We start from the raw sequence: 24,079 nt of genomic DNA, 5'->3' as shown, positions 1-24,079 counted from the left end.
GTAGCTCAAATAGTTAAAAATATTTACCACTACATCTGAGGTCTTAGGTTCGATTCCCTCTCATTCAATATCGCTTGTATATAAAAAAAAGTGTCTTTAAATAATATTTTAAATGAATAAACTTGTCTTTGGAAATTCTATTAAAACATAATTATGGGAAGTTTTAAGTTCGATTCCCCTTTCCCGAGATCCTAGGCTCACTTTTCCCTTTCCCCCAACCCCAGGTGCTAAGCCCACACCTTTTGTTTGGTTAATGGATAACGGGCTATCTCGAAGATGAGGCATTTAACAACAATACGATTGTGGGGCTTTGACCCAAAAAAAGAAAGAAAAACAATATGATTGTGGGGCACCTACAACAATAAAAGTGTTTGTGTGGTTGGTTGGTCCAACCACTGGCTGAGCCCAAATCCAACAAGGAATGACACTATGCAAGGACTCTCTCCCCTTTGTAATGCCTTTGTTCACTCTCAACGCTCTCAAGCCTCCATTTAAGTTGTAACCCTTCAATTTGTGTTTGTGTGTGTGATTGTGATTGCTTGATTCAATCTTGACCGTTGATCCAAATTTTCACATCAACAAAAAGCAAAACCAGCAACCAAAAAAGAAAAGAAGCATAGATTTGCTAGAGGAAGACATGAGTTCCTAAATACTTGGTAAAATCCCACATTCTCTAAACAACTTCATTGTGAAAAAGGGTTTTTTTAACCTTTTTCTTTTGCTTTCTGTTTTTAAAATGGCAGGATATAAATTTATTATCCACCACTTTCTTCTGTATTAGCAACTGACCATACATAATTATGAGCTGCTGAGGGGTTGGCTTGGCATGCTATAACCTAGTCGTCTAGATAATAAACATGAAGCAAACCAAATTGGTTGCAACCAGAAGCCACCTCCTATGTCTCATTGCTTGTTGGCCGACCAAGCTGAGAATGACTTAGAGACAAACAACAAATGACACTAAATCATAAACTGTGGAGCCCACATCTTGGTTGAGGTTACCGACCAAAAATCCCAAACTGTTTGTCTTTCAAGGCCGGCTACTAAATTTGCAGCACAAATTCATATTCCTTAAACCTTTCTACATCCAATAACAAGAAAAAACTTGCTGTTTCCACCTTAGTTCACTTTGAGGAGGAAGCCAAATATGATGCATAGAAACATGGTGAGATTTTTTAATGTCTCAAAATGTCAAAGCTCAGCAACCCATCTGCAAGAATCAGCTGTGTTTTTTTAGGGTCACATCTACAAAAATGTATTATTTTCACCTTATATATATATCTAACCATTGCTCTCCATAGAATAGTTTATTTAGTAGGAGAGATCATTGCCCATCACCTCAAAACAAAGGGAATGTTCTAGCTCAGCATAGTTAATAAAGGAACAGCCATTTTACACACTCTGAGTAGGGGAACCATCCAAGTTCCTAAAATCTCTAATCTCTAATCTCTTTTATTGCCTTGCTCTTCTCTCCCCTAATCTCCTCCAAAAACTAGCAATGGAAGACTTCAATGGTTGGCTCTCCTTCCCCTTCCATGAGAGTCTCAACCACGATCTCGCCATTCGAAGGTTTTGTCCAGCAAGAGTCGAGCAAGAACAAGGAGGAGAATGGGAGGAAATACTGAATGAGATTGAGTTCTCTTCACCCTCTGAGACCACAAGCCCTCCTTGCTTGCCAGCCTCAGAGGTAGATGACTTTGTTGACAGCTTCATCAATATGGATCATTGTAGGGATGATGATATTCAATCCTTGGAGAAGCCACAAAGTTTTGATTACTATGATCAAGATGGGATGGAGACATTTTCAATGGTGGATGATATGTATGGAGATGTTCTGATGATGATGGAAGGAGATGACATGGAGATGGGTGGCTTGGCTGAGGATTTTGGAGTTGGAGAAACTAATATGGTGCCTAGTGTCGAAGAGGTGAGCCATGGAGTGGACCAAGGGCTTCACTTGGTGCACATGTTGTTGGCTTGTGCTGAGGCTGTGGGCTGCAGGGACACCAAACTTGCAGAATCTTTGCTCAGCCAAATTTGGGTTTCAGTTAGTCCTTGGGGTGATTCTTTGCAGAGAGTCTCATCCTGCTTTGCAATGGGATTGAGGTCAAGGCTTTCTCTTCTTCATAATGTCAATATAAATGGTACATTCAACAATGATACTATGGATGTCTCTTTGACCTCTAGGGAGGAGAAATTGGAAGCTTTTCAACTCCTTAACCAAACAACTCCTTACATAGCTTTTGGCTTCATGGTTGCAAATGAAGCTATATGTCAAGCAGCACAAGGGAAGGAAAACCTGCACATCATTGATTTGGGAATGGAACACACTCTTCAGTGGCCATCCTTGATAAGAACCCTGGCATCAAGGCCGGAGGGCCCGCCTAAGAAGCTCCGAATCACGGGACTCGTTGAAGATCACAATGTGTTTGAACTTGAAGCAGGCATGAAAGCCCTGGTGGAGGAGGCTAGCTCACTAGGCATACCAACAGAATTCAACATGATATCAGAACCAGTAAAACCATCACTTCTAACTAGAGAGAACCTGGACTTGAGAGAAGGAGAAGCATTATTTGTCAATAGCATCATGCACTTGCATAAGTATGTTAAAGAGAGTAGAGGCTCTCTGAAGGCAATCCTCCAAGCCTTGAAGAAATTAGGTCCAACTGTTCTTACATTGGTGGAACAAGATGCGAATCATAATGGGCCATTTTTCCTTGGGAGATTCCTCGAGTCTCTTCACTTTTATTCTGCCATTTTCGACTCACTCGAGGCTAGCCTCCCACGAAATAGCCCTCAGAGGATGAAGATAGAGAGGCAGCACTTCGCCAACGAAATTAGAAACATTGTTGCTTTTGAGGGCTTAAATCGGATCGAGAGGCACGAAAGGGCAGACCAATGGAGAAGGCAATTAGGCCGCGCTGGGTATCAAGTGATGGGGTTGAAGTGTACAAGTCAAGCAAGGATGATGCTATCTGTTTATGGCTGCGATGGGTACACTTTGGCTAGCGAGAAGGGTTGCCTCCTCCTTGGGTGGAAAGGCAGGCCCATAATGCTGGCTTCTGCATGGCAAGTGCACAATGCTTCTTCCTCCTAGCCTCCTCCATGATATCATTTGTCGACGTTGCAGCTGATTTGGTTAAAGCCTTGGCAGTCATTCTATTTTATTATTGGAAAGTAATAAAATGAGTTATCTTCTAATCAAAGATCCCAGTGATGATAGAAATTTGGTTTCTAAAGATCTTCCTACTGCTCTCACTTGGGCTCAATACACTTCAGTTATAAAATTAGCATTGTAGCTTTGAAGATTGCTATTTGCTTGGGACCAAATAAACCAGTCAAGGTGTTCTAACACAAAGCTCTTTGAAGGGCCCATTTATAGCCAAATTGGCCTACCAACTAAGAAGTTATAGTAAATCAGAAATGTTGAAAGCTAGTAGAAAATGCATTTGTAAGAATAGTAGAAACCAACTCACAACCGTGCATTCTCTTTGTGAAGCTAAAACATTCTACTACAATTTTGTGAGTTTCAGGGGAAGAAAGCAAAATAAAAGAAAATTACTTGAAAGGAGCCTATTCCATTCCGGAAAAAAGTGGAAAATCATGGATCTGCGCTCCAAATATATATCATACACACTATCTTATGAGGTACCAATTGAATGAATAAATGTACCATGTCTAAAGCATGCAAAAACGCCACAACTGTGATCAAATGATCATTTAGAAGCTTTATAACCCTGTGCTTTGGGTTGGCTCGCAGCTTTAGTCATTACTCGTAAGCAACCGGCAATCTCTGTGAAAGATGGCCTGGCCGCAGGATTAGGAGCCCAACATTGCTCCATAAGCACTCTCCATTCAGGATCACAATAACTTGGAATGGTGGGTCTCAATGTGTTATTTACAATACCTCCTGCATGTATTAAAAGAAATTCAAAACACTTAAATCTGTAGCAGTGAGTTAATAATTATATACATACATACATACATACATACATGAGAGAGAGAGAGAGAGAGAAATAATAACAAATTGAAATTAAGTTAACCGTGAGGCAAACATCAGTCTTCGATGGTGCAACAATATTGACATGCAAGCTCCAGCTCAACCAAAACAATAGAATAAAACAATCACCTATAATTGCTCCATAGTGCATGTTGGCATATGGCTCCTCGCCAGTAAGAATCTCCCACAAGACAATACCAAAGGAGAATACATCAACCTACAGCATTTTATCAAGAGTCAGACAAGGGAAGCAATGAAGTCCCTAGATATGCAAATGTAGCAGGTTAATCCGAAATCATTCAGATCCGGGGAAAAAAAAAATATGTTCCTAAGTTTCTTTCTACACTAGAAGAAACAGAAGGAAGAGAGAACAAGAGATGAAGAACAACAAAAAATTAAAAAAAATCATAAGAATAACTTCACCAATTTGACATTTTTTTTAAAACTAGAAAGAGATCCAGTAAGAGACTTCAATCACGTTAGCTGCAGACTGCCCTATATTTAAATGGGCTAAATTGATACACACTCTATCCCTCACTATTTATCTATTTCTATTTCCATCGTAAAAATAAAACTTAAACAGAAATCTTACCTTTTCAGATACCTTAGTGCTGCTGCCATTCAGCAACTCTGGTGCCATCCATGGTAACGTTCCCCGTACACCACCAGAAACCAGGGTATTTCGCTTGATTTTTGAAAGCCCAAAATCACCGACCTGGGAAGAAACACATATTATTGTTGTTACTCATGGTAAGTTGCTAACAAAGAAAGTTAACCATTTCTAGTATTGATAACTTCATGATAATTACCTTGCAAACCATTTCTAGTATTGATAACTTCATGATAATTACCTTGCAAATTGGCCGTACAGGATCTTTTAGGTTCACAAGTAAGTTGTCACACTTCAAGTCAAAATGCACAATATTCTTTGAGTGCAAATATTCCATTCCAAATGCTGCATCCATAGCAATTATTAGTCGCTTGCGACGATCAAGATACCTGCATAATAAGATTAAAAGAAAGAAGGTGAAAATAAACGAAATAACTGCTGCCATTCAGAAACAGTGAACTTGAAACATACAGATAAAAATACATCAAAAGCTTAGTGTACTTTCATGATTGTCTAGTATTGCCATCATGATCTGAGTGCATGAAACAAAGCAGAAACGTATAGGACAGCATCAATGGATCATTACCTATCTTTTCGAAGCAAGACATGCCTAAGAGAACCATCAACCATGTACTCAGTTACGGTAGCAAGTGTTCCCCCTGGTCCATCTTGCACTACACCATAAAACGCCACAACATTTGGATGGTGAAGCTTTGAAAGAATGTCAGCTTCCCGCCAGAACTCTATACTCTGACAATTGAGTAAGAAATACCATTATGGCCTTGAAAAGGAAAATATTAATGTGTCACAGAAGCAACATAAATATTAGAATATATTTCCTCCACAAGCTTTTCAATAAATGTGAATTTCATTGCACAATTCAGACGTGGGGAAGAAAGGCTACCAATCTCTCTTGCTCTGATGATCTCCCAGTGAAGCAGCTCTTATTTAGTCTCTTAATGGCAACATCACTGCCCCTCCATTTTCCATGATACACAGTCCCAAATGTACCAGAACCTAGTTCCTTCAGCTGTTCGAGATCATCGTTCTTTATCAACTATCATGTGCACGAAGAAGAAAGAATCAAAGAGATGTCAAATGGAAAGTCTATACTGGTGGTAAAAGTAGGTTAACCAATACCAAAATAACAGATCCAGTGCATTTACTAGCAAGTTTGTGTAGATGTATAAAAGAAAATGAATAACCAATTAACTGGGGGACCAAATGCTTTAACAACAGTGAAACACCTGAAGCCCATAGAGATTACTCAAAATCTCTACAGTATAATTAATGAAGGATAAAACATTTCATATTAAACATTAGGGATGATTCTCTGTGTGTGTGTGTGTCCATGTGCCCAAGTATGCATGCACAAGTAGTCTTTCTTTTGGATGAGGACAATATTGAACGTAATGTTTCTTTCTATTTTATCCCAACCCCAATTCATCCTTTCATGACAAAAGATATTCACTATGCTTGCATATAATGGTTTTCTTGACATATATGCGAGATTTATTCAATTAGAAGAAACTGTGACGAAATGGGAATAAACACAAAATGATGCGATATTCTCATTTTCTGATACTAATAGGAGGGCTATTTGACATTATTATCCAGATCCAAATCCTAAGCCAAGTTCTAACAACATTGAAAATTTTTGTTTCTTAAAATATGGAATAGCCAGGTCTCATCAATGCAAAGCACTATATTTGTTGTCTAAATCAGGGGGGTTAGGGAGAGGGAGGTGGATAGGGAAATGAGAACAAACCAAAACTTTCTACTAAGAGCTACACCCACTCGAACGAAGTAAACTTTTTGTATAGCTTTTTCTATATCCAATCACTTAATAGACAAATATTTCATTTAACCAAGTTAAAAAGAGAAAACTCTTATATCAAATTATTTAACATTTAAGCATCACACTCAAACGAAGTAAACTTTTTGTATAGCTTTTTCTATAGCCAATCACTTAATAGACAAATATTTCATTTAACCAAGTTAAAAAAAGAAAACTCTTATATCAAATTATTTAACATGTAAGCATCACACCTGCAAGGTACTGATATCAAAATCTCCCAGAGAAGGATCTAAATGAGGCAAACCAGCTTTTCTGCTTGCAAAATTCCCCTCCTACATCCAAGTTATGGGAACATTGTTAGCAAAGGAGCATTTTGTTAAGAAAAATGAGACCTGATCAAAAGACTACCTCATACTCCGAATTTTGCGCTCTTATGTTTTCCATCATTCCCTCAAACTGCATACTTTCGGTGTCCTTCACTTGGAGTTGATCATAATTAGAATGCAGAACTGTTGTTTCAGCTTGAGTCATTCCAGGCAAGTCTTTTTGAATGTCTTCCTCAAATTTAGGCTGAGAATCCACATGGACCATTGAAACTCCAGCTGCTATTAATGGTGTGAGATGATAAGATCTACTATCTCCTTCCACATCATTTCCAATCACAGACGGAAAACCAAGATCCTGGTCAATAAGAGAAACATCTTTTTTATCAAACCCTTCTTGTGCCAACTTCTGGAAATATGACCAGCGTCTAGGTTCATGATTTTCCATATTTAAGCTCAAACCAGCTCCATCCTTTTGCAGCAAACCAAAATCAGGGGAGTCTTCAGAAAGTACTGCCTTGGAGAATATATCAGACAGGAAATCACGAGGAAATCGTTCTTCAATATCAATAATGATATCTCCCTCCACTGGAGTAGAAGCACCAACTGGAGCTGTTTCTTGAGAAACATCTTTAGACGACTTCCCTGTCAAAGTAATGGGCTGAGCACGGCCCATAGTGTCAACAGTACTTGGATCCTTGCCAGTGGCCTCTTCCTGATTAAGCTCAGAATGATTAGATGCAGAAAGCTCCTGGTGCTTTACAGAAGGTATCCCACTTATATGTGATCCAGCTTCTACAATGTTATTCTTATGGCTATCTTTAGGGAAGTTTGTTTCTTGGTCAGACTCAAGAATCCTATCCCTTTTTGCAGTCTCTATATTATCCACATGGGTTGGTAATGCCCGCTTTAGTTCGCCATCTGTATCTTGCAAAAGCTTTGCATTCATCTGAGAAATTGAATCAGCAAACTCTTTGTACTTCTGAAGTTGGGCAAGTCCATCATCAACAGTTTGAGCATCCACATATACCGTTGGGGTAGACAGTTCAGTCTGGGGAGCAAGGTTTCCATGTTCATGCAATTTGTTAACTCCTTCCATGATTGGATCCTTCTGGGTGACATCAGAACGAGAATGAGTTATGAGAAACGGAGAACCATGAGAATCATCAGATTTTGATGAACGATTCAGCAACTCTGCCTGCTCCCTGGGAATTCTTTCTGAGTAGTAGACTCTTTTAGGAAGCACAGCTGGCTCTTGGTAACTGAAATCAACTCCATTAGACAAATGGTCAGCATAAGCAGGAGCAAATGCATTGCTAGATGTGGAATTATGTTCAATTTCACTGGATTTATGAACCAGCACTGGGTTCCCAGAATCAATTGATGAAGCAACCTTTTCAGGTTCCTGGTACTTTCTTTCATCTTTTGATGCTTCTTCAACAGGAAGATGGTTCATCAAATTACCATCATACAGCTGTAAAGGGACAGAGTGCTCTTTCCCCGAGGGGCGAAGTTTTTCAGGATCACTCTCTTGCTGCAGTGAACCATCACGTTTCACCTGCTTTACTGGCATCTCAAAATTTTGTTCTCTTGAGCGACCAGATGGCTGCTCTTCAATTGAACCTCCTTGTTGATTCATAATTCCATGATGAGGCACTGAAACAGTAGTTCCTCCAAATGGGGAGTGACTTGGAAGGGTATGTCCATTGTGCAACGAGTACTGCACATTTTGTCCATAATGCATCACCTGGCTATGCTGAAAATGAGGATGCATGTCATAGGCTTTTGAAAAGTTAGGTAGCATTGGTTCAGAAGACTGAACGGTTCTTGATGAAACAACATTTCCAGTTAAACTTGAAGTGCCTACCTGCATTGAGTCTTTTGCAACCCTACTTGTCTCCTTCTCAATATTCTGTCCATTTAACTCATCCAAATTATTTGTTAAAGTGCTCGTCATACCAAGTAGAGTCGAGTTTTTTCTAGACCCGAGGTCCATTCCATTGACAGCAACTACATACTGAACCTCAGAATCACCATCCACACTGTGCAGACCAAACTGAGCATCATCCAGATCACTCATGGAGAACAAAAACATCCTAAGCTTTTGTGGTCCTTCTTTATCTTCTAGTTCATTCCATTCTTCCATCATATTCTGCAGATCCTCGTCACAAGATACAGAAACTAAGGCATCAAGATCCTCTCCAGGAAGCTGATATTTAATTACATGCACTTGATTATAAATTGATAAAGCTTTATGTATAAGCTCCTGCCAGGAAATGTCCTTTCTTACACGGATAATGCGTGTTTCACCTCCAACATACCTGAGCTTCCCGTCACTTGGTCGGGGTAAGATTTTACCTCCAAAGCTGCAGAGAACTTTCATTTTCATTGATGAACTATCAGAGGCTCCAGAAGAGGCATATCGATGAATATGACTATTTTCATAGCCTGATGAAGCTCTTGGTACGGATTGAACTGACGCATAGTTATTCCTGTCATCATTTAAAGATGACCTGTTTCTTTCAAACTGGTTTGGCCCTTTTTCAGCTAAAGGGAGCATTGAAGTATCTGACCCACTCTCAGACCCTGGATTACTGATTCCTAAAATTCCTTTTAGTTCAATATAATCTGTTGCATAACTTGGATCACCAACAGCATTCGGATTCAAAGGCTTCCTGGGGTTCACTCGATCAAGCATAAATTGAAGAGCAAACTCCTCTCCAGTCTGTATGGAGTAATTATGTACAGGTTTAATTTCTGGTATATTAAGGTCATTAGATCTCATATCAGTATGCATGCTGCTGCTCAGAGAGTCCTGCAAATATGACTGGGATGCAGGTTGGAATTCATCCTTTCCAGGTTCCATGGAATTGTATTGGAACTGTCTATGCGTTATTAATTGTCATACCATTGTTTGAATTTCTTCCTCACCTTAATTGGGATTAACCTCAACACCAAAATACTAACAAAAACTCATTCAATATATCGATTGCTTGCAGACAACTCCTATGACATGCAGAAATGCTGATTTCTCCAAAAAGAGAAAACTGAAACGACAAACAAGCTTCAATAAGTTTCCAGTCCCTATTATCTAGACAGAACCCAGAAGCTTCAGCAATCTTGAAAATGCTTCATTAGGTAAAATATGTATATTAGTAGATCTTTTTCTTACTTTCAGTCACAGAAGTGAAAAATATGAGGGAGCTGTGTTATCCTCCACATTTTAATTTATCAAAGAACTAGAAGGAAAAAAAGGGCAACTTTTATTGTATCATCTGTCATTTCCTTGTAAAAAAACCAAAAATGTACAAGTCATATAGAAAATATTTTTCTAGCATGTGCGTATTGCAATATACTCAGTGTCACTGTCCATGGAGTGCTAATGCTTACATGTAACCATCTAAGTAATTAACAGTGACGTGTCCACAGTTTCCACCATGTTCATGACTTATGTTACAGTAATCACAGACCACACAAACACCAATGTTTATTGAACACACAAAAGGAAACTTGTTCTCCAGCCTCCGTTACAGTCAGAATGATCTGATTAAAACTTCAATTAGATGCCTAAGTTTCTTGTATTACATTCTTTCTAATTTTGTTTGAAAAGACAGATCATACTGTAAGAAACCAAAGCTAAAGAACTACTGCTGCATAGTAAAATCCAAGGAAAACAAAAGAGAAGAATGAAAGGATATATTGTTCAATGTTAAGCTTGATTAGTTTATTACCGCAGAAACATCTATCCGGTGGAGGACCATTAACTCATTGAAGGAACCAATTAAAATTTTACCAATAAAACAACTTTATTAATTATTCTCTCTATTTTATTGGATTAATAAAAAATTTATTAACCAGTCAATAATCATAAACAAATTAAACTACCTTCAACCTGTATTCAGTGCCATGAAATACAATGCACAAAAACACACAGAAATGCATGAATATACGCATACACCAATACCAAAAAAACAACTTGAATCACTCACAGATCAAAATCAAAGAAACCCAAAAACCAATACTACAACTAGATCAAAAACAATAAAAATAAATTTAGCCTCGAGTACCTGAAAGAACAATGCTTTTGTAGCTGAAACGCTCTCACAGTATATCTTTGGTTCGGGAGGGCTTGAGTGAACCAGCCACCATTACTGTATCAGCGGAAAAGGAGGAGTCTTTGCGACTGCAGCTCAAAGAACACAACTTCGAAAGAAAAGAAAAAGATTTTCCCTCACTTCCTCGCTCTTTCAATTGAAAATTTTGGATTTTTCGGCTACCTAGAAATGAAACAACTGCTCATAACTCATAAGGCTTTTGCTTTCTTGTCTTTTAATTCCTGCAAAATCATGTTTAACTCATTTATTTACTCGCTTTGATGCCAAGTCAAATGAGCGAAGACAGAGAGTTGGTTTTCCCAGATTACCCCTCTTGGGTTGCGTTTTTACGTAAATTGCCATGTAGATGTGCACAAGTTGACTAGGTAGTAGGCGAAGTTGGTTAAGAGGGAGGAGGACTAGCCTAAAGAGAGTCCCCATGGATCTTGTAGTGAGCTCGCACTTCACTTTCCAAGAAAACATTTTGGGGTGACATGGTGGAAGAAAACATACTCCAGAAAATCAACCCTTCTTTTCAAACTTTTTTAGGTGAGAGAAAATTTATAATATAATATTAGATTCATATCCATATATACACTTGAGGTGACCATGGCCCATTCAAGTAACGAGACTTCGTTAGCAAGTTTCTGAAAATAGATGTAATTATATTGCAAAATCTTTATGTAATGTGTTGTTAACTCCCAGACATTTTAGGCTCTAACCTATCTCATAAAAATAAAAACTGTTGGATCTTCGCTCATATTTTTGGGAATGTTTTCTTTATTTCCAGTTTATTCATGAAATACATTCTACTTGTGTCCAAACTTAATGCATGATTCTTTTAGGAGCTCTTGCATATTGTGTTGATAGTCTACTTGTGAAGAAAAAAAAAACTTACTTGTAATGAGGATAGCACTGTTTTATTATTTTCAGCCGATAATACAATGATATAGGGAAAAGTTATCCATTCGTGTCATTATGTTATTAGTCAAGAATAGCAAAAAGTGATATCCCCGTTGCATGAGAGTTTATCTCCTGTTTATGTTCCAAAATTACTCCCTTCAAACTTAAAGTTAGTTAGTTGAGTTCTTTCACATTCATTTATGTGGGTAGAGGTTCGAAATCCCAAACACCTAATGAATATATTTGTGTAAACTCCCCTCCTTTATTGGCTTGTACTAAAAAAAGAACTTAAATTTCTAATGGTTAAACCATAAATCTTGATTAAAAAAAAATACATATAAAACAATTTATGAACAATTATTAATTGACTACGATCATAGGCCTCAAAGCGACAAGCTCAATATAGGCTTGGGCACATCCTATCCTACCCTAATTCACTCCTTCACTTGATTAACAAATCACGTGATGCCGCACGTGACATTAAAATTTCCAATCGCTTAGATCACATCGCACGCTCTCTGCCAATTTAAATATTCACCTCCTTGTTTTGCCTTCAAATATAGTCAAGATATTAATGAATACATAGGGATTCTATCAGCGGTCCATTGAAAATAATATTTATAGTCAAGATAATTACATGCCTTTTAAACTTTTTTGAGTTCCGCACGTTTTTATAATTTTTTTTACAATGATTTTATACGACTAAAGAAGCTTTGGAATTGGCCAAGATGTCCTCCTGAGCAATTATATTTGAAGAATCTGGTCGGTCCAATTTGTCATTTTTTTTCTTGGAGCTAAAACAATGTCAAAGTATTCAAACCCAATAAGAATTTTTAAAAATTCCCATAAAAAATGTTAGAAGAAAAAAAAAACAGACGGCTTGCCAATCATTTATTGACCATTCAAATTAATTAAATAATTCATCCTTTTTCTTATATTTAGCATATATTAAAGAATATATTTGATTCTCAATCTTGGCTTGCAAAAAGAAACAAACCGACCCAAAAAAAAAATGTTGGAGTGGTGGATAGTCAATAAAACCTTTTCTGCGGTCAAGGCTTATCTCACAAGAAACAATTGGTAGAATATTTGCTTCCACCGCCATTGTCAAATTTGACATTTTATTTGCTTTTGAGGCCCTTTGATTGTCCTCCTCTGGCTGTTGGGCCTTCTTTGTACGAGAATCTAGTGGGCTTAGCTAGACCTCTAGCAAATAGAACTTCAAATACACGGATAAACCCACTTCAATTACAAGCTCTTTGCGAAAAGAGAGAGTGAGGGACTAGAACTTCGAATACAGGATAAATCCACTTCAACTACAAAGCTCCTTAATGTTTGCTTGAAAAATTTCAGTACTTTCTTTCAAGTGCTTCAAATATGTGAGCAGAGTGTGCATGGTGGCATGGGATCATTAAACCAACCCACATGAGTACCCTGAATCAATGATGAACTCTATCATATCCAATGTCAACAGTTCGCTAAGTCCAAGGCCAGAGACTAAGCATTGATTGAAGAACCTCTCTTAACTTGTCTTTTCTTCTGTCTCATCATTTTAGTCATATTTTACAAACTATGGACAAGCAAGATCTGTGCATAATTAGACAGAAATTTAGCCTTTTCACAACTTTTATTATCTGAACTTAGCTTGTAACGCGTTTTTGTGTCCCCTGCACTGTGCATCTTTTACAGATTTTTTTCTTCTCCAGATATTCTATTTCCTACATTACCATTGACCAAAAAATTTGACAATTCACAATGCGAAGTTTATGATAATGGAATGAGGAACAGAAAGTCTTTGGTTTAATTTCCCCCAAAAAGAAAAGAAATCTATGTTGACTATGTGGTTTTGATCTTGTTAAGAATCGGAATCAGGCTCTGATACTATGTTAAGATTTCAGAGGGACGGACTCTTAGCCCACCACTAGAACAACATTGATATTGTCCCCACCTTAACCACCTGTTTAGCAGGTGAGGTTTTATACAAAAGGTCTCAATGTTATTAGGAGTGGAACCATTTATTATATGAGACTTTCTATTTTGTTAAGTTTCCGATGTGGGACTCGTGTATTCTTCAACAGATCTGTCCTCAGTTTCCAAGAGATCAATACTTTAATGCATTATGCCAGAGACATCTTATATATTCCGCTGTGGAAAGTGCTTTTAGAGGGCTTAGTTGCATTGCTTTCAGTCACATCTACAGAGCATGTGCTCAACATCCTTTTGGAAAATGTAAGCTGGAAAGTTCAAAAAGATTTTGAATATTCTATTAGCCGTTCAGATTGACTGAGAATTGGATACATAGTTTCATGCAAAACCAATAATTTTTCAGTAAGATGTATATCTCTATTTATATATACTGCCAGAGCTATGTTGTTTGTACAAGTTTCTTCAAGCTTTCTGAGGTTTGAAAGCCTCAGACATGGTTGAGGTTTTAGCATACAGAAGTTTGGTGAAGCTGTTGGTTTTATGTCATTTTATTTCTTTGGTTGCTATCTCGACAGTTGAAGCTAGAATTCGGCATTACAGATGGGAGGTGAAGTATGAGTACAAATCTCCAGATTGCTTTAAGAAGCTGGCCATAACCATTAATGGAGAAACCCCAGGACCAAAAATATTGGCACAGCAGGGTGACACAATTGTAGTTGAGCTTAAGAATAGCTTGTTAACTGAGAATGTAGCAATCCACTGGCATGGAATTCGACAGGTAGTTTCGTACTCTGTTGTTCATTTTCAAGTCAGCATTTGGATATAAAAAAATTTAGATGTGAACCTTTTTGTTTGTTTTTGTTTTCTGTATATAAATTGCAGATTGGAACACCTTGGAGTGATGGAACAGAAGGTGTGACTCAATGTCCAATTTTTCCAGGAGACACCTTCATATACAAGTTTGTTGTGGATAGGGTGAGTTTTGGGAACTTGAACCAATTAATGCAATGAGCCAATGAGCAATACTTTTATATTGTTTGCAGGGGATTTTTCTGGTCAAACAGTCAGGTATGTTATGTTGCTAAACTTCTAATCTGGACCGTTGATCATGTGAAATCATGTTTCAATTTATGGCACTAGATTGACAGTTTGACAACATTGCATGCTACAAATGTGAGAAGAAAACATTGCCCATTGTTTACATATCTGCACCAGCTCTGTGAATATGTTTCTGATTATAAACAATGTTTTAATTCATCGTACAACAATTGTAGGCAGGGTCATATCTATACCATGCACATTATGGAATTCAAAGAGAAGCTGGGTTATATGGATCCATTACTGTCTCTGTTCCTAATGGAGAATCTGAGCCCTTTGCCTATGATTATGACAGAAGCATTATCCTTAATGACTGGTTCCACAAAAGCACTTATGAGCAAGCTGCTGGCTTGTCTTCCATACCTTTTGTTTGGGTTGGGGAGCCTCAGGTAAATGACTTTATCCATTGATTGAAATTACATATGGACTATTTTGCATTGTTGATAATTCATATTCCATTAAATTTTCAGTCACTTCTGATTAATGGAAGAGGGAGGTTCAACTGCTCTCTACTAGCAACTCCTAGCCTAGAAGCCGGAGTCTGTAACGCGACAAACCCAGAATGTTCTCCCTATGTTTTGACAGTCATCTGGCAAAACGTATCAATTAAGGATTGGTAGCTTGACCTCTCTATCAGCTCTCAGCTTTCAAATTGAGGTAAATTAAACCTCACCAAGTCTTTGAAAGTTTCAAATGTGTAGATATTATAAAGCTTGTCCTTGTTAGTAACAAACTTTTTTTAATGCAGGGTCACAATATGACTGTTGTTGAAGCTGATGGGCATTATGTGGAGCCATTTCAGACTAAAAACCTATATATTTACTCTGGTGAGACATATTCTGTCCTAATAACAGCAAACCAAGACCCATCAAGAAACTACTGGGTGACTACAAATGTAGTTAGCAGAAAACCTGCAACCCCAACTGGCTTAGCAATCCTCAATTATTATCCAAAATACTTCAAGAAATCCCCTCCAACTCTGCCAACCACAGACCCTCTATGGAATGACACTGCACCAAGATTGGCACAGAGCCTTGCTGTCAAAGCCCACAAAAGTTTCATTCACTCTCCCCCTCTCACTTCAGACAAAGTCATTGTGCTTCTCAACACACAAAATAAGATAGATGGGTACTATAGATGGTCTTTAAACAATGTATCTTTCTCTCTCCCCCACACACCTTACTTGATAGCTCTAAAGGAAAACTTAGACTTAAACCATGTGTTTGATCAAACCTCACCTCCAGAAACCTATGACTTCAAGAATTATGATATATACGCCATTGCCTGAGAATGTAAATGCCACTTCCAGCAATGGCATATACAGATTGAAGTTCAATACCACAGTGGATATTATACTGCAGAATGCAAACACCATGACTGTGAACAACAGTGAGACACATCCATGGCATCTCCATGGACATGATTTTTGGGTGCTGGGCTATGGAACAGGCAAGTTTGACATGATGAAGGATGTGCGAAAATACAATCTTGTAAATCCAATCATGAAGAACACTGTGCCAGTACATCCTTATGGCTGGACTGCTTTGAGATTTAGAGCTGATAATCCAGGTGTTTGGGCTTTTCATTGCCATTTAGAATCCCATTTCTATATGGGAATGGGAGTGGTTTTTGAAGCAGGGGTGGAGAAAGTGGGAAAGCTGCCTTCTTCTGTTATGGGTTGTGGAGAAACAAAAGGTTTCCATAGGCCATAGTTCCTATAAGTTATTATTTCCTAAAGAAAAGAGCAAGTCATTGCCCCATATGTCAGTCATATTCAATTACACATTGGTTGTTGAAGTCCTCAGCAGAGCTTCTACATGTACTGATTTAAGATTTTATAGATTTTTTTTTTCTTTTCATTTTTAGATATTACTGGAAGCCACTACTTTCTGTTGGCTGATGGTCATTGCTGGTCATTAGTTATAAAGAAAAAATGCTATTGCATTTGGAAATTTATGAGGTAACTTTTGTTCATAAGATGCAAACTTATGATTGATTTTTCATAACCAGATATTTTTTGTTCAACTTCCCAGATTATAGCCCGGCCTGTAGATACATTCAAGATTTTTGAAGTTCGTGACTAAATTGTAAGACTACCCCTATCATCAAATTAGAGTTACTTTTCAATTGGATGCATCATCTTTCATTGGACTCAAATGTGACTGAACCTATGGCAAATGAAGCAGGACTATCTGCCTTTTGAGAAAGCAGACGCTTAAAAGTGCTATCTTTTGTACTTCAGCTCACACAGTTTTCGCAAAAAAATACAGAAAAAAGAGTAAAACTCTTCAAAAATATTACAAAAGCAATTCTACATGAGAACCAAGTAACAGCATTCACTCAATTCATTTGAGTTTTTCAAGAATGCTCTCACTTGATGCAAAGGATGCAATCCCTTGTCATCAAAGGTGGCAAGGTGGTTTTTGTCAGCTTACATGATAGTGCAGCTCCCTTGATCCCTACAAATATAAGGCTAATTCATCAGTATACAAACAGAAGATTCTGAATTTTTAACTTACAAGTGGAACGGACATACTTAAGCTTCTTCGTGTCTTCGTACTTGCCCAAGGCTTCCTCAAACTTGAGCCACTGTGGACCTGAATCTTGAAGATTCACATTCTTTGGTCCCAAGATATAAGCCTGAACAACAAACTCTGGAGTTCTTGACCTGCTTATGGCATACATTGGTCAGTGATATTATCAACCTTAGGAAAGACATTAATTTCAGTGATATTAAACAGACTCACCTTCCTTCATACTCCACTAACCATACTAAATAGGCTGCACCAAAGTACATTGACACAAATGGCATGGAAAGATCATCAGCAGAATGAATTGTGTATGCCTTAAAGCCCATCTCCCTGCACACAAAGAGGAAGTTCAAAGCAAATACAATTATACAAAAGGGGAAGAGAACACCAAATTATATTTATTCATTCATAACAGAAGTCTTTTGTTTCTGGTGTCAAGCAAATGATAGTTCTTAAGGGAGTTATTTGATCTGATATGAATTGAATTGACCCCATTTTGCATGGAAGTTCTTTCTCATTCATTTTCTAGGCAATTTAAGGCGCTGTCCAAGCTCAACTCAAGACAGACCATTTGTAAATAGGTGGATTTACCACCAGAAACAATCATGATGAGTCAAGATAGTTATCTTTCAAGCTAGGCTCTCTATACAGATGGATTTTAAACTCTTTTCCAATTAAGAAATTTAGTTCTGATTATGAGATTGACATACTTGTAAAGCCATAAAGCTGTAGAATAGTCGATTCCCATTATTCCAGTACGTGGTCCAACGCCATTCAAGAAACGCAAACTAATAACCTCTGCAAGAGCACCAAGAACTGACTGCAAAAAATAAATCCCACGAAAACAAGAAAAACAAAGTAAAATACACTGCAGAGAAAGACAAAGAAGTGATGACTGAGGTGAGGGAAAAGGTAACAATGATTAGGAAACTGAAAAGGGAGAAGACTGAAATGACAAATGGTTTCATGATCTTCCGGGATTTTCCTCAAGAGCATTCTTTTAGACAAATGAGCCTAAACAAAAATTTTAGGCACACAAAAGTATCTCATTTACAGAAACCGGACTTCACAAGTTAGAAGTTACACTTACAGCTTTGATTGGCTTTGTATTAAAGTGTTTTGTGAGTACGATATCTGCAACTGCCTGCAAGAAGTCAATAACATGTTTTGTGGTGACATGTTTCGCATTTAATATAACCTTGATTTCATTGACAGCACTAACAAAAAAGAATTCCTGAACTTCAAACCATGGTCTTCATTCTAAAAATTTGTACCTTCAGTTCTACACGAGAAAGGTATGGTCTTTTGTTGTCATCAAGGGAGAATCGTACTTTTCCCCTTTTCTCTCCAGTTGTGGTCCACTCTCTAGCGACCTCTTGATGATTCCACATTTCTGCCATGTCTTCTGGAGAAGCTCTGGAGTCCCAGTAAATATGATGACCTGATGAAAAGCTTCTTGGCTTAGTAATATAATAGAAATAAAGTAAATAAATTTCTCAACGTATGATATATATCTCAGAATTCTTGAGGAATTCTACATGCTTGGAACTGCAATAGATTAAAGGAGAAGCAAAGTTTCACCAAACATCAGGTATTAAAAAATAAGTACTCAAAATCATTTGTAACAGTAGCTCCCCCTGTAACTAGAAAAAGGAGAAACCTGCGTTGTGTGGTGCAGGTGGTGCAGCATGAGCATGAGGAGGAGGAGCATGAGCATGAGGGGCTGCTGAAGTAGAAACCTCATTTGGAGATGGACAGCCTTCAAAACTTTTTCTGCACAAAAGAATTACACCATAATCAGCTCTGGAATATATATCTGACAAGGATTTAATGCCTGTTTCGACTTTTCAATGAGACTTCATAACATGTTCACCAAAACATAACATCCTTCACTGCACAACGATTTCTAAATTGGCATCAATACTTCTTCACCAAATTTCAAATATTTATACAATTCAGTGGAAAATATTTCATATACTGTTCTTAAAAATACTGTTGTAAAATGCTTAAAGCAAAGTTCCAGATCATAGTGATACAGAGAAGACAACAACCTGGATGGAAGACTTTCCTTGACTGAAAGATACCGTTGCCAATATTTCAAAGTTGATTTGTGAGTTGCCTTTTTGGTACCACCTTTATATGCCCTAACTACATATTCTTCACTTCTTTCTCTGCAAACAAAGACTGAAGCATCAATATCTCATCATGGAACTAACAATGGTAATTATCTTAATTACTTAACATCTACACATAAGACACATGTAGAGGATCACAAAAACCATTGGAAGATGGACCCAACCAAGTCCACATTCGTACTAGCTGCATACAACCTGACACGAAAAAATTATATATTTTGCAACTTACTTTTGATCATAGCTTGATAACCATTTAAGATAAGCAGCACCAAAATATACATTTACAAAAGGCTTGAACAGAAGATCTGGATTCCCTTGCACTGCATATGCCTGGTAGCCCATATCACTGCAAGCAAGTTGAAGTTTCAACTTCATTGCAGCAATATAACATAAAAAGTAGATAAACAACATTGTTGCTCTGTATAAGATTTATGTGCTTAAAATGAAATCAGTGCATATTTTTGGTACCTAGCCAGCCAGTCAGCAGTTTTTGGTAAAAGTTGCATGATCCCTGCAGTGGTGGACTTAGTTTTTTTATCATACCGGGTAGCAAGGGGCTGTCTATCACTTTCAAGGTCAGCAATAGCACGAATCATGTCCTGCAGCAGAAGTAGATTGCAAAAGTTAAGGAGGAAAAAGGATCTCCAGAAGAAAATCCAAAGCTTAAAATTTCACTCTCTTTAAGTATTATTTTCATACAGAACAGAGTTATCCCTTTATAAACATTTAGAGTGGAGAGGTACCAGAAACCCCAAATATAGATGGTCATAGCAAACAACAAGTTTTCAATCCAGAACAGAACATAAACTTCTATGTTGCCAAACATGTTCAAGGTTAGTTTTGTTGAAGAATACACAAGTCCCGCATCGGAAACTTAACGAAATAGAAAGTCCCATATATTAAATGGTTTCACTCCTAATAGCATCGAGACATTTTGTATAAAACCCCACACCTGCTAAACAAGTGGTTAAGTTGGGGACAATATCGATGTTTCTAGTGGTAGGCTAAGGGTCCGTTCCTCTGAAATCTTAACAAGTTTTGCACTATCAATGATGAGTAGAAGATAGAAAACAGGTATATCATTCAAAGTAAGATCACAATCATTTTGTTACAGAAATTAAAGATGACAACAATGTGGATTGGCCCTCAATGCCATTGATTGCATTGACTTCACCGTGCTGTTAACACAAGAACAATCTGCCTGCAATGTCTCCGAATTGAAAATACCTTGTACGTGCAATGTAGGTTGGTGGGGTTGGTGTTTACTAACAAAATGCGACAGTTGCATTCTCGAGAAAGAGGAAAGTGACAATAAATCAAGTAACATGAACATTGTTTCTACTCAGGGCTTTGGGTGGCCATGCTATCATCATAGACCAACCCAGACATCTCGGTATCGAATTTAGTGCTACATATATAGTAACATGTAAATCTCTAAACTAGCTCCTCCCACTCCACAGAAAACATATCAGAGAAATCAGAGACTGAAAGGATAATAAAAAGGGGAGCAGACGAATCTGTTCTCATCATAGAAAACATACGGGATCTATTTGGTTAGCAAAGTGCCTGCGGATGGTGATCTCAGCCACAATCTGAAAAAGAGCCATATGATGCAAGGTAAATTAGACAACAGATTCAGAAGCAAATGACCTGCGTTTTAGAATCTCTAAGTCAAATCAAAATATTCCAAAAACTTTTTGTCCTCAGTAGTTTTTTTCTTTGGACTATCAAAATGGTTACCAGAATGATACTTACAGTAGTAAAAAGGAATGTAAAAACTTCTTAGCTATCAGAAATTCAGTTCAAAAATCTCCAGTGAGAGAAACATGTTGATTTATGAAGTGCATCTTATACTAAGCTAGTAACTAGGATTTCCTTCAATGTAATTAATTACATCTGCAATTCACCTTCATCTCAGTCTGTGTCAAAAAAGGCTGTCCATCGGGATCGCGCGAGAGATGAACTTTCTGTCCTCTGCTCTCTCCAGCATCTAACCATTCAGCAGTTACACAAGGACTGCTCCACATTTCTTCCAAGTCATGGGAATCAACACAGTCTTCCCAATATCTAAAGCTGACAGCCATCCCAGCAATATTTCTGGATCTCTATCCTAGCATCTGATTAAAAAAAAACAGGTTTCAATATCATATCAAGTGCCATTACATAAATTTTTTGAAAGACAATGGAAGCAAAAGAAAAATATGTGCACTGTAATTTATTTAACATCCACTCCATACAGAAAGTCCTATAATCAAGAGAACATATTACATCAGATTCCATGCCTGTAAGCAAGAAAATTAAATCCAATTCTGTGCAATTCATTGCAGCCTTAAACAATTATTCAATCTATTTCATCCATAACACTAGAATTGGGAACACAAATCAAACACAATTCCGGCCTGATGACCTCCCATGCTCAAACCAAATAAACCCACCTCATAAAAAAAGCAGCCAATTTTCGCCATTGCATGTAACAAACAATCCACATAATGTAAAAAAATAAAAAATTTACCTCCCAATCAGCAAGATATAGTTTAACACAATCAAATCAGGAAACCAAACCCCCCCATATACATAAATACATAGAAATACAATGTGCACATGCAAACATATTACGTATGCATATGTAAAGCAATGATCTCGTATCATATACGTGACATGTTATGTTGTTTGACTGTGAATTAAATATTTGTATATGATTTTATACATGATTTCGTGTAATCAAAAATTTTGGTTCACGGTCTGGAGAGAATTTGCTAGGAGACAAAGAAAAAAGTGTGGATTGCATTACCAGCAGCAGAGGCGAAATGAAGGAAGAAATAGTTTCCTTCACCTCCCCCAGGGACTGATGCTAGAGAGAGAGAGAGAGAGAGATAGAGAGAGATAGAGAGAGAGAAGGAATGTTTGTGTGTATTATATGAAATGAAGGAAGAAAACAGAAGAAGATGGACAATTGACCATTGTTGCCGGGAAGTTCTGTGGCAATGCCACTCTTGGTTGGGCAGAGCTTGTTAGAGAATGACACTTGGCGTTCCAAGCATAACCAATGCTGAAATTTTCCCCCTTTTCTTTTCTTTTCTTTTTTTAAAATTATATAATTATAAATATTTAGTGCATGCCAACAAAATTACAAATATGGAAAGGAAAAAGTTTAGTAAGAAATCTTTTCTATGAGGGACAATTTTACAATAGTTCATTATTCATATTGGTCCAAAATGAGATATATACTAAAAACATTGAGGTAGAAATACTTTAAATTACTCTAATTTACGGAAAAGGCAATGGAACTCAGGTGTAAGAGAACCGATACACTGACTTACCCGTGGCCTAACCCAAATATGTGAAATTGAATGAAATATTGAGAGAACGATTAGTGAAAATGAATATAAAATAGGAGAAGAAGTTCCCTATAAAAAAAATATGAAAGAAGAGCTGGTGGATCCAATTACTCAAGCCCAAACTTTTAAGAAGAATGAATGGATCTGTCCATGGCTTTTAATACTCTGAGAGAGAGAGGGAATGAAGAGATATGAGAAAAGTTGACAAGAGGTATAGAAAACACAAAATGAAAAAAAGTATGAAATGATCTTTGGTGCTACGATTTATTTTTATCTCCATTCTCGCCTACCTCTTTATCAAAATCTTCATCTCACTTCCCACTCTCATAGTTTTCGTGTCATGATTCTGGGCACCCCTCAATCAATTGGTTTATAATGATTATCGACTTAACCTTTCCTTTCTTTAAGCTCAAGGTGACCACCACATTTGTTTTGGTCTGTTGAGTGCCAACCATCATTAGTTCTAAAAACAACTTTAATCTCTTGATTAATAGATAACCCAAATGTTGATTTCTTCTTATATATATACAGGCATCTAATATAATTATAGTCGAAATATAATCAACTGCTCCAAGGTGTGATTGTCACATTGTCATATGGTATTACTAATTCATGAGTATCGGCAAAGTTGATATTTTAAAAACTTTAAGTTAACATTAATTAATAAATAAATATATGTGTTATAACATGAGAGAATTAATAGCACTACGTGACGATATAATGGTGACACCCAAAATCTGCCCTCGATGTTACTGAAGGAAGTTGGGATTCCACCCTAAAAACAATTGGTAATGGGAGGAGTAACTCAACTCCTTATAAGCTCTTACTAGGTTTTTCAACTTTCCAATGTGAGACTCTTTACCTTCACATTCTCACACGCTCCCTCACGTGTGACGAATTTTCAAGCTTAACACGTGGACAACATATATTGGGTGACGTGGAGCACGTGTGGCTGTTGGGCTTTCACATGTGAGCTAACCTGCTATAATACCATGAATGAAGTTTAGATTCCACCCCAAAACTAATTGGCAATGGAGGGAGTAACTCAACTCCTTATAAGCCCTTAGTAGGTTTCTCGACTTTCCAATGTTAACTCTTTACCTTCACATTCTCACAGTTACATCTTCCAACAACTTTGCTAAGCCTTTTGGGATCCATATTCTTTAAAGCTGTTCAGGCAGCTATACCTAATCCCAAATGGAAGTATGCTATACCTAAATCCTCATATCAAAATTCCTGGACAGATTTGACAACAACCAAAAGAAAAGTTAACAAAAATGTCTTACTTTGCTTAAACGAATTGATTTAAACTAATAGCTCGTC

General features: G+C 37.4%; 2 protein-coding genes and 2 pseudogenes across 4 annotated transcripts; 2 read left to right on the top strand and 2 right to left on the bottom strand.

Moving 5' to 3' along the window:
* Positions 1 to 1,368: 1,368 nt before the first annotated feature.
* LOC103325737 (GRAS family protein RAD1 pseudogene) lies at positions 1,369 to 3,241 on the top strand (annotated as a pseudogene).
* A 222-nt stretch (positions 3,242 to 3,463) lies between these two features.
* LOC103325738 (RAF-like serine/threonine-protein kinase 20) lies at positions 3,464 to 11,069 on the bottom strand. Its single transcript, XM_089048218.1, has 9 exons — positions 10,799 to 11,069; positions 6,817 to 9,778; positions 6,660 to 6,740; positions 5,515 to 5,667; positions 5,197 to 5,360; positions 4,852 to 4,999; positions 4,593 to 4,715; positions 4,130 to 4,217; positions 3,464 to 3,910 (listed from the first exon to the last, which is right to left on the bottom strand). The coding sequence occupies exons 2-9, from the start codon at positions 9,595 to 9,597 to the stop codon at positions 3,717 to 3,719; spliced, it is 3,732 nt and encodes a 1,243-aa protein (XP_088904344.1). The 5' UTR covers positions 9,598 to 9,778; positions 10,799 to 11,069; the 3' UTR covers positions 3,464 to 3,716.
* Positions 11,070 to 14,048: 2,979 nt separating this feature from the next.
* Positions 14,049 to 16,556, top strand: LOC103325800 (L-ascorbate oxidase-like; annotated as a pseudogene). Its single transcript, XR_016125554.1, has 5 exons — positions 14,049 to 14,432; positions 14,537 to 14,629; positions 14,929 to 15,141; positions 15,223 to 15,409; positions 15,501 to 16,556. The product of XR_016125554.1 is annotated as an L-ascorbate oxidase-like (transcript).
* A 296-nt stretch (positions 16,557 to 16,852) lies between these two features.
* LOC103325739 (transglycosylase) lies at positions 16,853 to 22,327 on the bottom strand. 2 transcript variants are annotated; one of them, XM_008227923.3, is made up of 13 exons: positions 22,210 to 22,327; positions 21,326 to 21,535; positions 20,960 to 21,010; positions 19,887 to 20,017; positions 19,648 to 19,764; positions 19,335 to 19,454; positions 18,944 to 19,056; positions 18,558 to 18,724; positions 18,374 to 18,427; positions 17,994 to 18,103; positions 17,500 to 17,613; positions 17,289 to 17,420; positions 16,853 to 17,211 (listed from the first exon to the last, which is right to left on the bottom strand). In XM_008227923.3, exons 2-13 carry the CDS (start codon positions 21,500 to 21,502, stop codon positions 17,184 to 17,186), a joined length of 1,314 nt encoding a protein of 437 aa, XP_008226145.1. In that variant the 5' UTR covers positions 21,503 to 21,535; positions 22,210 to 22,327; the 3' UTR covers positions 16,853 to 17,183. The 2 variants fall into 2 exon arrangements, with proteins under 2 accessions (XP_008226145.1, XP_088905310.1); XM_089049184.1 differs by having other exon boundaries at positions 22,126 to 22,252.
* Between the last annotated feature and the right edge of the window lie 1,752 nt (positions 22,328 to 24,079).

This window comes from Prunus mume, linkage group LG3 (genome assembly GCF_029339155.1).
Source record: "Prunus mume cultivar Tortuosa linkage group LG3, ASM2933915v1, whole genome shotgun sequence".
Lineage (NCBI taxonomy): Eukaryota > Viridiplantae > Streptophyta > Magnoliopsida > Rosales > Rosaceae > Prunus > Prunus mume.
Note: the sequence above shows the minus strand (reverse complement) of the source record. Positions and strands in the feature narration are given on the sequence as shown.